This window comes from Saccopteryx bilineata, chromosome 4, assembly GCF_036850765.1.
Source record: "Saccopteryx bilineata isolate mSacBil1 chromosome 4, mSacBil1_pri_phased_curated, whole genome shotgun sequence".
NCBI lineage: Eukaryota > Metazoa > Chordata > Mammalia > Chiroptera > Emballonuridae > Saccopteryx > Saccopteryx bilineata.
In genome coordinates this window covers 230,738,436-230,754,128 of record NC_089493.1, presented here as the reverse complement: position 1 = coordinate 230,754,128, position 15,693 = coordinate 230,738,436, and the positions used below count along the sequence as shown (strand labels likewise).

At 38.0% G+C, this 15,693-nt stretch overlaps 1 protein-coding gene across 1 annotated transcript in view; it reads left to right on the top strand.

Moving 5' to 3' along the window:
* The window catches only part of SLCO6A1 (solute carrier organic anion transporter family member 6A1), a 116,414-nt gene that overhangs the window by 67,629 nt on the left and 33,092 nt on the right, over positions 1-15,693 (top strand). The window contains exons 8-10 of the mRNA XM_066276812.1: positions 1,566-1,761; positions 6,853-7,006; positions 14,982-15,169. Coding sequence (XP_066132909.1) covers positions 1,566-1,761; positions 6,853-7,006; positions 14,982-15,169 — 538 coding nt within the window. The remainder of the gene's footprint in view (positions 1-1,565; positions 1,762-6,852; positions 7,007-14,981; positions 15,170-15,693) is intronic.

The window sequence follows — 15,693 nt, the reverse complement described above, 5'->3', positions numbered from 1 at the left end:
GCAAACCAGGATATGAGGCCGGCCGCGGTTCCCTCTGAGTGAAACAGCCTCCAGCACGGAAAATCTCCACCGTTGGGATTAGTTCTCACTCCCTCCTGTGCGTGGCTTTCCCAGGGCGCTGGGGCTGCCCAGAGACTCTGCCCTCAGCCCACAGAAAGGCCTCTGACCCTGCCTCTCCGTGGGGCAACACAGGCACCCACTTCCGCGGCTTAGGAAGAAATCTCTCTTCCACTAACTGCGCACCGACCAGGAGACCGGGTAAAATGGCCGCTCCGCTTGTCTTTCTTTGTTTGGGTTTGGTGCGAGTGTTAGCTTGTATTGCCCGGGTTGCCACAGGATCAGATTTTCCTCGGCTTGGATCTCTGAGCCACAGCCTGGTTCTGCCGTTTTTGCTGCGGCGGCCTGGATCTATTCACCCCCTTTGACCGCCTCAGTTTCTATATTCACAGTTACCAGAGAAAGCCGCCCTGTTTAGGTTAGTGAGGAAGGCGGAGCATTTCTTACTCCCTATTTCCTTCGGGGTTTGGTTATATATTTAGCCAATTTTTCACTCAATCATACCTTTGGGTGTATTGCGAAGAATCTGGAAGCTCCAAGTATAGGTTTTTCTGTTTCTAGTTGAAGATCTTGTTGAGTTTTGGGGGAGATTTATCGGTATTGCTTCCTACTCCGCCCTTACTCTCAACATTCTCAATTGCTCTTATTTTTTATTACTTTCTCTTATTATTTTATTTCTTCATTTTTATGGATGTTATAGTGTCATTAATCTTTTTGAGCATTCTAAAATTATTTACAAGTCCACCAGACAAGTCTATGATTTAAATGTAATCAAGTTTTAATAGTTTTGTTTGTTTGTTTTTACCTTATATTTCTCTTCTTATTTTCCTATTTAAATCTACCATTTCTATGTTTGGTGCAGAGGAGATCATATCAATGCGTGGAATAACTGCTATCTTCATCTGATTAAGTATTTTTTAACTATATTTCTTCCCCTCCTCTTTTTCCTTATTGTGCTTACTATTTTTGATCCCTTAGGCTTCATGGAAGAGAAAGCTATATCTCATAATGGCTATTTTGGAGTCTCATTTTGTGATGAGGTTGTTGGTATTGCACATGCATTCACAGAAGCAGTGGGTAGCTTGGTTTTAATCTTGGTAACAAATCCCTGTTTGTGAACTCTTGTCACTCTGAGCATATCTTTTGCTATAAACCATAAATATCTAGGCATCTGTTCAATAATAGTTCTCAATAAGACAGTTCTCATCTATTTTGCATGGATTAAGTTTTGGGTTTATCTTAGACATTGTTACTATGTAGCAGAAAATTTACCAGCTCAGGTCCATTAGACCTATAGATTCAGCCTCACTCACAAATTTGTATTAATTTTAAGATTCAGGTTTGTTGAGATGATTATCATGCCTTCAAGTTTTCTCTCTGTCTCTTTATTTAAATCTATGTTTGTTGTATGTTTAGAGCAGAGGAGATAGCATCATGTATAAATTTTCTGTACTACCTTTTGTTAATTATTTTTTATTGTGTTTTCTCTTCCTCCTTTCTTCTTTCAGGACTTGTTTTAATTCCAGGAGCTGCACTTAGCCAGCTTTTGGGAGGCATCATTGTTTCCAAGTTACGTATGGATTGTAAAGGCTTTATGAGATTTATAATTGTTACATCTGCAATGTCACTTGTACTGCTTGTGTTTTCATTACTTGTACGCTGTGAACCAGAACCTTTTGCTGGAATTAGTGAAAACTATAGCGGGTAAATATAATTTTATGCATTATATATTTACCTCCAAACCCAACAATGTATTTCTTAGTCAATTAATAATTATTTATCCAGTAACTTTTATCTTTATCACTCTTGGGATTATTAAGAAATATGAAGCATAGTTTAACCTTTCATATTAAGGGAAGAAGTATAATAATGATAGCTTGCTATATGATTGCTGATGCATTCATAAAGTACTAAAGAAAAAACACATTGAAATGATTCAGAACCTAGAAGTAGAATTCTTATTAAAGTGGCTAGCAACATGGCGACAGTACTATCTGTACAAAGTTAGCCTTAGTTTGTGTTCCTGAATTGGTATGCCTGCCTCCTTAAAGATATCAAAGAATGGAACTGAAGTATATCTGGAAGTATGCATGAATAATGTTTCCTTTCAGCTAAGCATGCAAAAATTCAAAGAACTGAGCAGAGTCTGATGTTAAATATAGAGGAGAATAACTAGAATTGGAAACCAAAGTACTGAGCAAATAAAACAAGAAAATAAGACTTCCACTTCCAGCTACAAATGGAGTAGCACATGGCAGACCAATGTGCCCACTAAAAAGAACTAGAAAAGCTGAATAAAGTTTTAAAAGGTTTGTTTAAAAGCTACTTAGGCAAGTAGGAATTTAAAAGCCAAAATCCTGAAACAGGTAAAGGAACTTCCTGAACATATTTGCTAACTCTGGACATTGGTAAGAAGAGTTTGGAAAAAGGATTTGGGCAAAAAGCATCTACTAAGATAATAAGAAACCAGCACAAATTTTTGACAGGCCTATGAGTGTAAAGAGACAAAAATTAGAACATGGACAGGGTAGGGGATCAGAAAAAGAAGAAGGTAGACAAATGAGATAATACTATATAGGTATTGGGCTTTTACTTGATATATTTGTTGAATTAGGAAGCTAAGAGGTTGAAATAAAGCAGAATCTAATAAAAAGCATAGAAATTTTTCAGCAGAATTATGATGCTCTTAATGTAAAAGATGAATGTTCTGGGGAGGTTAAAATGTGCTAGTGAGAGGAACTTTGGTGAACTCATCTGAAAGGCTAAGACCTAGGAGTAAGGGCCTTTCTATGATACTACAGCTGTTGGGCAAATGAGTTTGTAAAGTCTGTATTTTCTGAGTTTGCTTACTTTTATTGTTAAAAATGGAGCTGCCCATGTGAATGGCACTGCCCAGGTGAAACTGCTAATTACCTTACTGTGTGGGAAGGGCCATTGTTATGCTAATATGTGCTAGAGGAGGGGTCTTTGTGAGCCCAGGTAGTTTTTAGAAAAAGAAAGAAGGAGAAGAGGAAGAAGCCAAGATGGAGGGGAAGGAGAGAGAAGCCAGTTTTGCAGAGTAAGAAGCCATGTTAGCAGATGGGGAACCAGAGGTGACTTAAACTGGTGGGGGCCTTTGATTCTAGAGAAAACTAGATGAGTCAGTGGCTTTGAGAGCCCTGAATAGAAAGGGAAGTGTTTTTCTCTCACTGTTTTTTACTTGCCGGCTGATTGCGAGGCTAGAATAAAGGAATGGCCCGCCATTTTTTGGCTCTGCTGTTTTTTTACCATCTGCCTGAAAGTAATGTGAACCTGCATGTAAATGACCATGATGGAAGTGGCCCCTGGCCTTACAACAGCCTAGATCGAAGTTAATTAGGTCTCTACTCAGGTTGATGTGATTGGCCAGTACTCTACCTAGCAGCAGAAAGAGAGACCCAGCACTCTGAACAAACGATAGTATGTAGAGCTGTAAATTGTCTTAGGCAAATATCTTGCATTTAAAAAAAAAATTACCAAAAGGCCAAGGACATGGCCCAAAACTGTGAGACAAAACAGATGATAGTATGGACCAATAAGGAAACCAGTTATTGAATAACATTGGTTTGCACTGTGTGGGCCCATTGACTGTATATTATTTTCAATAAATATACAGTCAGCCCTTTGTGTTCCTGAATTTCATATCCATGGATTACCAACTGTGGATGGAAAGTAGTGTGTGTGTGTGTGTGTGTGTGTGTGTATGTGTGTATGTGTATATATATATATACACATATATATCATATTTTAATGAGAGGCGAGGAGATAATGAGACAGACTGCCTCATGCTCCCCATCCAAGATCCACTCAGCAACTACTGTTTGGGGTCAATGCTCTGCATATCTTGGGCCAATGCTTGCAACTGAGCTATTTTTAATGCCTGAGGTGGAAGCTCTACAGAACCATCCTCAGCACTTGAGACCCACATGCTCGAATCAATCAAGCCATGACTGTGAGAGCAGAAGAGAGAGAGAGAGTGAGATGGAGAAAGAGGAAAAGCAGATAGTCACTTCTTCTATGTCCCCTACCTGGAAATTGAACCCAGAACTTTACACACACTGGGTCAGTGCTCTACCACTGCACCAATGGCCAGGGATGGAAAATAGTATTTTTGATCCAAGTTGGAAATCCATATATACAGTGTCAACTTAAGTTATATGTATATTTTCAACTCTACATGGGTCACTATTGCAACAAAAAAGATAAAGTACCTAGGAGTAAATTTAACCAAGGAGGTTAATGATTTATACTTGGAAAATTATAAAACATTGATAAAAGAAATCAAGAAAGATACAAACAAGTGGAAGCATATACTATGTTCATGGATAGGAACAATAAACATCATTAATGTTTATATTACCCAAAACAATTTATAAATTCAATGCAATACCAATTAAAATATCAATGACATATTTCAAAGATATAAAGTACATATCCCAAAAATTTATATGGAACCAAAAAAGAACACGAATAGCCTCAGCAATCTAGAAAAAGAAGAATAAAGTGGGTGGTATCACACTTCTTGATATCAATTCATACTACAAGGCCATTATACTCAAAACAACCTGGTACTGGCATAAGAACAGGCATATAGATCAATGGAACAGAACAGAGAATCCAGAAACAAACCCACACCTTTATGGACAATTGATATTTGACAAAGGAGGTAAGGGCATACAATGGAGTAAAGACAGTCTCTTTATCATATGGTGTTGGTAAAATTGGACAGCTACATGCAAAAATATGAAACTAGACCACCAACTTACACCATTCACAAAAATAAACTCAAAATGTATAAAATACTTAAATGTAAGTTGGAAAACCATAAGCATTTTAGAAGAAAACATAAGCAGTAAGTGCTCCAACATCTCTTGCAGCAATATATTTGCTGATTTATCTCCATGGGTAAGTGAAATAAAGGGCAGGATGAACAAATGAGACTATATCAAACTAAAAAGCTTTGGTAGAGCTAAAGACAATATGAACAAAATAGAAAGACAAAACACATGATAGGAGAACATATTCGACAATACGTCTGATAAGGGGTTAATAACCAAAATTTATAAAGAACTTGTAAAACTCAACAACAGAAAGATAAACAATCCAATCAAAAAATGGGCAAAAGAAATGAATAGACACTTCTCCAAAGAGGACATACAGATGGTCAATAGGCATAGGAATAAATGCTCAACATCACTAATCATTAGAGAAATGCAAATTAAAACCACAATGAGATATCACTTCACACCAGTCAGAATGGCGCTCATCAACAAAACAACACAGAATAAGTGCTGGCAAGGATGTGGAGAAAAGGGAACCCTCCTGCACTGCTGGTGGGAATGCAGACTGGTGCAGCTTCTGTGGAAAACAGTATGGAGATTCCTTAAAAAATTAAAAATGGAACTGCCTTTTGACCCAGCCATCCCACTTTTAGGAATATATCCCAAGAACACCATATCACTGATTCAAAAGAAGAAATGCACCCCTATGTTTATGGCAGCATTGTTTATAATAGCCAAGATCTGGAAATGGTCCAAGTGTCTCTCAGTTTACGAGTGGATTAAGAAGCAGTGGTACATATACACAATGGAATACTATGGGGCCATGAAAAAGAAGGAAATCTTACTTTTTGTGACAATATGGTGGATCTGGAAACTATTATTTTAAGTGAAATAAGCCAGGCAGAGAAGAAAAATATTATATGACCTCACTCATTTGAGGAATCCAATGAAAAATATAAACTGAGGACAGATTAGAGGCAGAGGCAGGATCAAAGGGACTAGAGGGAAAGGGGATGAGAGGATGGGATCAGAGAAGGGAAAGAGTTTGATGAAATATAAATATATAACATAGCGTTATAGAGAGCAGAAAAGCAAATGCTGGAGGGGAGAGGGGCAAGGGGTTATGTTGAAGTGAACATGGGGGCAGGAGGGATGTATTTGTGGGACACTTTAATATATGTAAACACAATAAATTTAAATCAATAAAAAATAAGCAAAAAAATATACTATATCATTAGCATTTGTACTGAGAAAAAAATACTTAAATATCCATATGATAAAAGATATTCAACATCATTGTTGCTAGAAAAATTCATATTACAAACCACAATATAAAACTACTATATCTCTTGTCAGAATGTCTAAAATTAAAAAGACGGACCAAACCAAGTGTTGATGAGAAATGCAGAGAGCAAGTGAAGCTTATACACCCCTGTAGGCAATGTAAAATATTACAACCACTATAGAAAGCTGACAGTTTCTTAAAAAGTTAATTGAACACCTATCATATCATCCAAACATCTACCCCTTAATATTTACTCAAGAGACATGAATGTAGGTATACTATCGTACAGAGACTATATATAATAAAATTCAGTGGCATGAAAGAAGCCAGAAGAAGAAACTGCATATTATTGTATTTTATTTCACAAAATGCTATGAAATGCGAACTGATGAATAGTGACAAAAAACTTAGGTCAGAAGATGCAAGGGGGTGGAAGAATTAAGTACAAAGGAGCCTTGGGAAACTTTTTGGGGATGATGATTATGTTTGTTAACATGATTGTGATAATGATTTCATAAGCGTATACATATATCAAAAATTTCAAGTTGTAAATTTTAAACATGTACAGTCTATAGTATATCAGGTATACCTTAATAAAACTGTTAAAATTATTTTAAAAACATTCCTATGGATCTCACTGATATCTTGATGTGGACACTAATAAGTACACTGCAATGGCATTATAATTACTTTCAGTCTCTTTTTTTACAGAACAAGTCAGTTGGGAAACCTGACAGCTCCTTGCAATTCCCATTGTAAATGCTCAACTGAATTTTATTCTCTTGTATGTGGAAGAAATGATGTTCGATATTTTTCTCCTTGCTTTGCAGGCTGTACATATTCTAAAACATTAAATAATCAAAAGGTACTTATTTTTAATTGTGTTTTTTCCTCCCATGTCAGATGTTCAACTTGTGGATGATTATGTTATGGTAGCAATACAAATAACTTAAAATTAAACAATTATCTATGTTGTCCTTTGATATTTACATAAATCATGTCTTATTTTAAAATTTCCCTATTTGCTCATTTTGAGGAGCATTACTATCAGAATTCCTATATCCCAGGGCCTTCTATCAACCTCCAGACAGGTTTTTTCTTGTCATGTAGAGCAGTTTCCCACTCAGCTTCTTGTGTTTGACTGCAGGTTAATTTTCTTATATCCAAAGTTCCATCAAAGAGCTATTAGCTAAATAATAAATAATGGACTATAACCAGAGGTGGATTTAATGACTGGTGCACCGGGTGCCCGCCCTGGGCCCTGACTTCTGAAGGGCCCCACAAAACCCCAACTTTACGCTTTTTCTAATGACACCGAGTTTGGTTTCTATTGGTTAAATGAGTTTGTAAAATTTGTGTTTTTTGAGTTTGCTCACTGTTATTATTAAAAATGGTGCTGGTCAGTGAAATTGCTAATTACCTCCCTGCTTGGGAAGGGCCATTGTTATGATAATGTCACGGAAGGAGGGGTTTTCACGCCAAAAAGTTTTAAAAACAACAGAGAAGGAAAAGGGGGAAAAGGGAGAAGGAAGCCAAGATGGCAGGGTGCTGAAGGAGAAGCCAATTTGTGCAGAGAGGAGAAGGGAGAAGGTGTGCAGATGGGGAACCAGAGGTGACTGAGACTGGTGGGGGCCTTTGATTCTAGGAAAAACCGAAGAAGATTCTCCTGGTTGTAGAACCAGAGAATGTGTAAGTGGCTTTGGGAACTCTGTGTGTGTTTATTCGCTGGCCAGTGTGAGGCTAGAATAAAGGAATGTGCCACCAGTTTTTGGCTCCACTGTTTATTTACCATCTGCTCGAATTCAATGAGAACCTGCATGTGACTAGCCACGATGGTAGTGGTCCCTGGCCTTACAGTTTTATATATACAATTTTAACATTAAGAGTACATAATATTTTTTATTTATTAAAAAATATAGTTTAAAAAATATATATAGTTAAAATGTATTTTTATTTCCCCTGTCTCTCTCTTTTTTTTAAGGGGCCCAATATTTTCTTCTGAGCCTGGGTCCTCAACCTGCCTTAATCTGTCTCTGACAATAACTTCAGCTTCTTCTTTTTAAATGGCATAGAAGACAGAAATCAGGCTTTAAAAATTCTGTTTCTCTCCTCCTTCTCTGGCTAGTTATTGTAAAGGGGAGAGAGCAACAGAAATATATATTTCTCTGACCCATAGGCATTATATCACTTCTCTAGGTGATAGAGTCCTTTATTAATTATGAATCTACATAACAATATTTTTTTCCTGTTACACCCAGATCATTTCATTACAAGGTATTAGCATACCTGACCGACTTTAGTTCCTCGTAGTCATGTTTCAGTGTCTTATGATCTAATCATATATCTTCAGTTTTTTATTGATATTAATATAAAAATATTGTACACCCTTTAAAAAGTCTTTAATAAGTGTTACATTATTGTTGGGCAGATAAAATGTATTATGCTCACTTTGTTAAAGAGGCCGTTGCCCTACTTTGTATATTGGATTAGAGGTTGTGAAGCTACAGTATAAAGTGGGGGCAAAACCGGAGTTTGGGCTCTTGGTTCCTGAGATTAGAAGAGAGAGCAGAGGAGAGCAGAGTAAGGCCACGTGGAGGAGGCCAGGAGAAGCAGCCAAGATGGCAGAGTGCTGAGTGAGATGCCAGTTTGTGTAGAGTTTGTATCTGGGATAAGGAAAGGAGATGGGGAACAGCGGTGAATAAGTCTGGTGAGCTAGAAACCTTTGATTCTAGGAAACTCGGATAAGTCAGTAGCTTTGTGAGCACTGAATGTGACTGGGTTTTGGAGCCCAGTGTGTATTTTTACTTGCCCGCCGGGTGCAAAGCTAGAATTAAATACTATGGCCCACCAGTTTTTGGCTCCGCTGTTTCTTTGCCGACTGTCCGAATCCAATGTGAACCTGCATGGGCTGGAAGGTTTTCTGTGATAGTGCCCCTGGCCTTGGCCACTGGCTTTACATTTGGCGTAGTCGGCAGGATTCGATACAGATCGGCAAGGAGCCTTTGAGCGGTGGAGTAGAGGACTGGCTAGTGTTAGGGTTCCCCATGGCTGTCCTTTTGGGGATTGTAGGCTGGCTAACTTTTACAGCCATGCGTGAGGAAACTGAGAGCTCTGTGGAAGACGCCGCCCGGGACCTGCAAACCGAGCAGTGGAAGGAGCTGCAGCAAACGCAGAAGAGACAGATGCTGACCCTGGAGCTGGAGGAAACGCTGGAGGAGAAGGCCGACCAGGTTTGCGAGATTCGCCTGGAAATGGAGCAAACGCTGGAGGAGGATTCAGAGGTTCGTGAGTTGCAGATTGCCCTGGATGTTGTGGAGAGCCAGCAGCGGCAGGAGGCCGGGGCTGAGGCTGAGGCTGAGGCCGGGTCCGGAGCTGCAAGGTCTGCGGAGCAGAAGGCAGCGGCAGCCCGGGGTTTGAGCCTGGCAGCAGGAGTTGGTGTTTTCAATTCCTCTTTGGAGGATGAGGAGAATTGGGCTGGAGTTGTGATCTGCAGTCTCCAGAAGATGGAAGCCCAGCTGGAAGGAGCACCTACTGCGGCCCCGGTAGGTTTGCAATTTTGGGACACAGGACTGGACATGCTATCCGGAGCAGAGATGGAAATGCTGACTGCCATGGCCACGTGCCCCTCTTTGGGACAGTGTAAGACCTGCAAAGACGGCAGGAATGAGGGGGGTGGCTGACGCCCCATGTGCATGGACTGGTTTCCTGGACTACGACCGGAGTGGGCATTGGCTCCTTTGTTGGATGGATTTATGGATTACGGAATTTGGACAATGTGAAATACCCTGATGGAGGTGGGGGGTGGCTTTGCTGGAAGCACTCCCCTGCCCCAGGAAGTTTTTCCCGTGGCTAGAAAGAAGACCGAGGACATTTTGTGCTTTGGGCTAAGTGCTGAGAGACTGGTGAAATGTACCTTTGTAATTGTTGAAACTGTATGATTTTTGCTGTTGTAATCTGTGTAATGTTCTAATTTCCTTGCACAGGAATGCTGGTGGTATAGATTGTGGGTAGTAAAGTGAGCATAGGGGTGGATTGTTGGGCAGATAAAATGTATTATGCTCACTTTGTTAAAGAGGCCATTGCCCTACTTTGTATATTGGATTAGAGGTTGTGAAGCTACAGTATAACGTGGGGGCAAAACCGGAGTTTGGGCTCTTGGTTCCTGAGATTAGAAGAGAGAGCAGAGGAGAGCAGAGTAAGGCCACGTGGAGGAGGCCAGGAGAAGCAGCCAAGATGGCGGAGTGCTGAGTGAGATGCCAGTTTGTGTAGAGTTTGTATCTGGGATAAGGAAAGGAGATGGGGAACAGCGGTGAATAAGTCTGGTGAGCTAGAAACCTTTGATTCTAGGAAACTCGGATAAGTCAGTAGCTTTGTGAGCACTGAATGTGACTGGGTTTTGGAGCCCAGTGTGTATTTTTACTTGCCCGCCGGGTGCAAAGCTAGAATTAAAGACTATGGCCCACCAGTTTTTGGCTCCGCTGTTTCTTTGCCGACTGTCCGAATCCAATGTGAACCTGCATGGGCTGGAAGGTTGCTGTGATAGTGCCCCTGGCCTTGGCCACTGGCTTTACAATTATATATTTAAAATGACATTTAAAATCTTTATGATGTGTTACCACTGAAAGCATTAAATGTAATAAGAAAGCAATAATGGACTCTTATAAGTCAACTGCCCATTTTCAAACACTTATTAATTTACAGAAAATCTTATTTTATAATCCTACTTATTTTCTCCATTTTTGTTTGAAATAGGTAAATGATTTTTAAATACTGATGTTGTTGCCACAGTACAAAACAGAACTATTTGACTTTGGCATTTTGATCCAATCTGATAGACAAGAGCTAAAACAGCCATGCAATACAAAGTTTAAACTCCTTTTTATTTTGAGGAGAAATATCTTTTAGAGATTTGGTGATAGATTAGGGAGGTGGGAGAAAGCAAAGCAAGGGAAATCTCTGGGATTGGATAAAAGTAAAAATGTATACATTTAACCCTCTCTTAAGTAGGAAGGCACAAGACATGCAAGTTAATTAACCTGATAGTAATAACAATAAAGGCATTTGTTGGTTCCTGCTCTGGTAGAATGCCTGCTCTGAGGGGGCAGAAAAAGAAGCTTGCCCCCACACCTTGAAGGCAAGTTATCATTTTTGCATATGCAAAAGATAATAGGCTTCAAAGCAAACATTAACCTTCAGTCAGATAGAGAATAACTCCCTAGGACATGACTACACAGTATAAACTGCTTTTAGTTAGAAAGGTTTGATTTAGATCATCCTGTGTTGAACTTTGTTCCCTGAGTTCGCAAGGCCATGGTGTATGTAGGTTCTCCCTGACCTTGTCAGGTTTAGTTCGTGATCACATCTCGATTTATTAAATAATCTTTTTTTTTGTCCACTGTTGGGCAGATAAAATGTATTATGCTCACTTTGTTAAAAATGGCGCTGCCCACGGGAGGCCGTCGCCCAGGTGATATTAATGTGTGTTGAGAATCTTTGTAGCCTGGGGCTTGGTTTTGGGATTAAGCCTTTCCCACCCTTTTTGATGTGGGGTGGTACAATCCCATCATGACTCAGAGAAGTGACTTTATATTAGAGACTTCCCTATTTTGTATATTGGATTAAAGGTTGTGAAGCTACACTATAAAATAGGGGCATAATAGGAGCTTGCTCTCTTGGTTCCTGGGATGACTAGCATCAGAGAGCAGAGGGAGCAGAGCAGAGAGCAGAAAGAGGCCATGTGGCCAGGAGAAGCAGCCAAGATGGCAGAGTGCTGAGTGAGATGCCAGTTTGTGCAGAGTTTATATCTGGGATAAGGAAGGAGATGGGGAACTGAGGAGAATAAGGCTGGTGAACTAGAAACCTTTGATTCTAGGAAACTCGGATAAGTCAGTAGCTTTGTGAGCACTGAATGTGAGTGGGTTTTGGAGCCCAGTGTGTGTTTTTACTTGCCCGCCAGGTGCAAGCTAGAATTAAAGAAAATGGCCTATCAGTTTTTGGCTCCATTGTTTCTTTACCGACTGTCCGAATCTAATGTGAACCTGCATGGACCAGGCTGCTGTGATAGTGGCCCTGGCCATGGCTCCTGGCTTTACATCCACATTTGAATTAAATATATTTTACTCTTTCATTTTGATATAACTTTCGACATTTTGGTCGTATTTCTTTGAATACGACCAAATATAATTTCGTAGTTCTTTGACCCTTCCAGAGCCTGATATCTAGAGATTTTATACTCGGTTTACTATCCCTTCTTCATATTTTAACCTTTGCTCTTAGTCAGCCCAGGTTCTATAGCCTGCCGCCATTTGTTGTACTAGATATCTTTTCTCTGACCTCGAGTTCCATTTTTCACCTTTCTTCACCCTCCTCATTGTTCCTGAAGACTTACCTATAGGATGAGAGCTCCTTTGCCTTCGGGCTTCTGACTGAATTAGAATGACAAGAAATTCAAATAGAAAGTCAGAGAAATGAGGAAAAACATTGAAGTCATGATAAATGTTTTTGTTCTCTTTCTGACTCATGGACATAGTTGTGTCCCTGGCTGAGGGTTTTAGTTTCTTTCAGGGAAGACTCCACGTGACTGTCACCTTCTGATAACCATTTCTACCCTAAGACTCTTCAGAAAATCCTTTCAAATCTGCTCTCAAATTAATGCTAGATCTAATTATCATTTCCTCAGATATTTACCCTGGTTTCAGGCCACATTGTCTTGCAACTTGTTTCAATAGCTTTTTAAGTATTTTCTTTAGTTTCATCTTTACCTTTATAGTCCAATAGTTTCAATATAGCAGCCCAGTTGTCTTTTAAAATGTTATTTATAGATATATATCTTCCAATGTTTTCACATTAGTAAGATTAAAAACCAAAGCTCTTAAATTTTTCTTATAATTATTTACCAATTTTTGTATAACTCATCTTCCCCCACTACTCTAATTTTCTTTTCTTTTAGTTTACTTCATGTTCACTCTACTCTAGCCACATTTTTCTGCTTGTATTTATTTGAACTTTATCAAGCAAACTCCTGCCTCAAGGCTTATCAATTTCTGGTTTGTTTTTGTTTTCCTACCTGAATTGCATTTAAAAAATTTATTTATTCATTTTAGAGAGGAGAGAGAGTGAGAGAGAGAAAGAAAAAGGGGGTAAGAGAAGGAAGCATCAACTCCTGGACAAGTGCAGGGTTTTGAACCAGCGACCTCAGTGTTCCAGGTCAAGGCTTTATCAACTGTGTCACCCTAGGTTAGGCATATTGCATTTCTTTTTTTCAGATAACCAAATGGCTTCTTCCACTACCTTCTTCATATCTCTGTTCAGTCATCACTGAGTCATTGAAGTAGTCACTGCTCATGATAAGTTTACCCCGACATGCCCTGTATTTTTATTGTATTGTTTAGTGTGTTTTCCCAATACCTAGAATGATGTTTATAACATAGGCACTAAAAAAATAGGGTGGAATAAAAAAAATTTCACTTTGAATATTTGGTTATTTCTATTTTTTTTTAGCATATTCAGGAACCACTTAGTAACAAATTGAGATGACTTTTGGACCACCATTTTATGACTAACTTAGATTCAAGCTATCTTTGTTTCCTCTTATACCTTCACTAGTAACCTAGTTCCATATTTCTGTTGAATTTATGATCATTTTTTAAATTTAGAAAGTCTTTTCAATAGATTAATAAACTGCTAACTGCTCTCTGTACCTTCAAATTCTGTTTAGTTCTTCTTAGAAAATATTACCTATTCATCTTTCATGAATTGTCAACCCTACAACCACCTCAAATTTCATCAGCTTCCATGTAAGACTACATTGTGACTTTCATTGGCCCTAGACACTTTGCCTTTGTAAGCAAAAAAATTTAATTAATTTAGAAAATTAATGTACAACTGTGTTATAATGAAGACAAATATCATATGATCCAGGCTGGATTTATTATTATATTCATTTTTTAAATTAAAAAATACTAAAATTGTAAAAAAAAATACTAAAATTGTGACTGACCACAGGCAGTAGTAGCACAGTGGATAGGGCATTAGACTAGAATACGAAGGATTCAGGTTTGAAACCCTGAGGTCACCAATTTGAGCGCAGGCTCATCTGTTTTGAGCAGAGCTCACCAGCTTGAGCCCAAGGTTGTTGGCTTGAGCAAGGGGTCACTCGCTCTTCTGTAGCCCCCAGTTCAAGGCACATATGAGAAAGCAATCAATGAATAAGTTAGGTGCTGCAACAAAGAATTGATGCTTTTCATCTCTCTCCCTTCCTGCTTGTCCCTATCTGTCCCTCTCTCTGTCTCTGTCACAAAAAAAAACAAAAACAAACAAAAAAACCCCTAAAATTGCAACATTTTTATGTGACCCTAATGTACTTGGTGTCCAAGACAATGCTTACTCTGCCTAATAGACAACAGCCTTGCCATCATTCCATATAAAATAAAATCATCTTTGTAGTGTGATCCCCAAAACTTCCATAGTTCAAATCCAGCTAAGTTTAATTTTTTTTATTGCATTATCCTTCATTGCTCTCAATTTACTTAGCTCTCTAAAACTTATTTGTGTGATTACATATAAATATCTCTTGTGGAATTTCTTATATTAATAGAATTTTTCTTAAGTAACTATAGTTACATACACACATACACAAACACATGAGTCTTTGTTAGGTATTTTGGACTTATAATTAATATTTAATTTCTAAATGATGTCTAGTAGATTTAATGTAAGGGCATTGACTGATAAAGTTGGCTAGACTCCATATAGTTATTGATTTAATTTTTATTTTATGATAATGTTTGTGCTTTATAACTATCTTTCTAAAAGATCATTTTCTATCTTAATTTTCATAGACATATTTCAATTGTTCTTGCATTAATGAAGGATTAACAACTTCAGATGATCAGGGTGACTTTATTGATGCTAGACCTGGAACATGTGGTTCGAAGTGCTATCAATTACCTTTGTTCGTTGTGTTTATCTTTTCTACAATTTTATTTGCTGGATTTTCTGGTATACCAAACATGCTGACCATCCTTCGGTATGTATATTATTATTCATAATAACTGTCTTTTAATATATAAAAAGGCAATTTTAGGAAGATTTTACAATATTATAATAAGTGATTTACTCTTGTTTAAAAGTAAAAACTGATAAAAGGGAAATTGTTACATTTTCAAATTCATGTGTATGTTTCATTCTCCATTTTAACTAATTTACGGTATAATGTCTACATATATCACATTTAGTTCAAATTAACTAATTAATAAAATTTAATTTATAAGATAAAAAATTCATATACAGGCAAATTGTTACATTGTTAAAAATTTATGTATATGCCAAATTATCTTATTTGCATAGTCTATAGGTATCACATTTAGTTTAGCTTTAACTTAAAATTAAATTTAAATACTTACTTTACCATACCTGGATATTTTGTATATATAGGAAAGTTCTTAATTATAACACAGATGCAATTATAATGTTGATTCATTGCTTATAGGAACTTATTGAATATTTAATTTTATAATAGACAATTTGAGCATGAGAAAACATCAGTGTCAT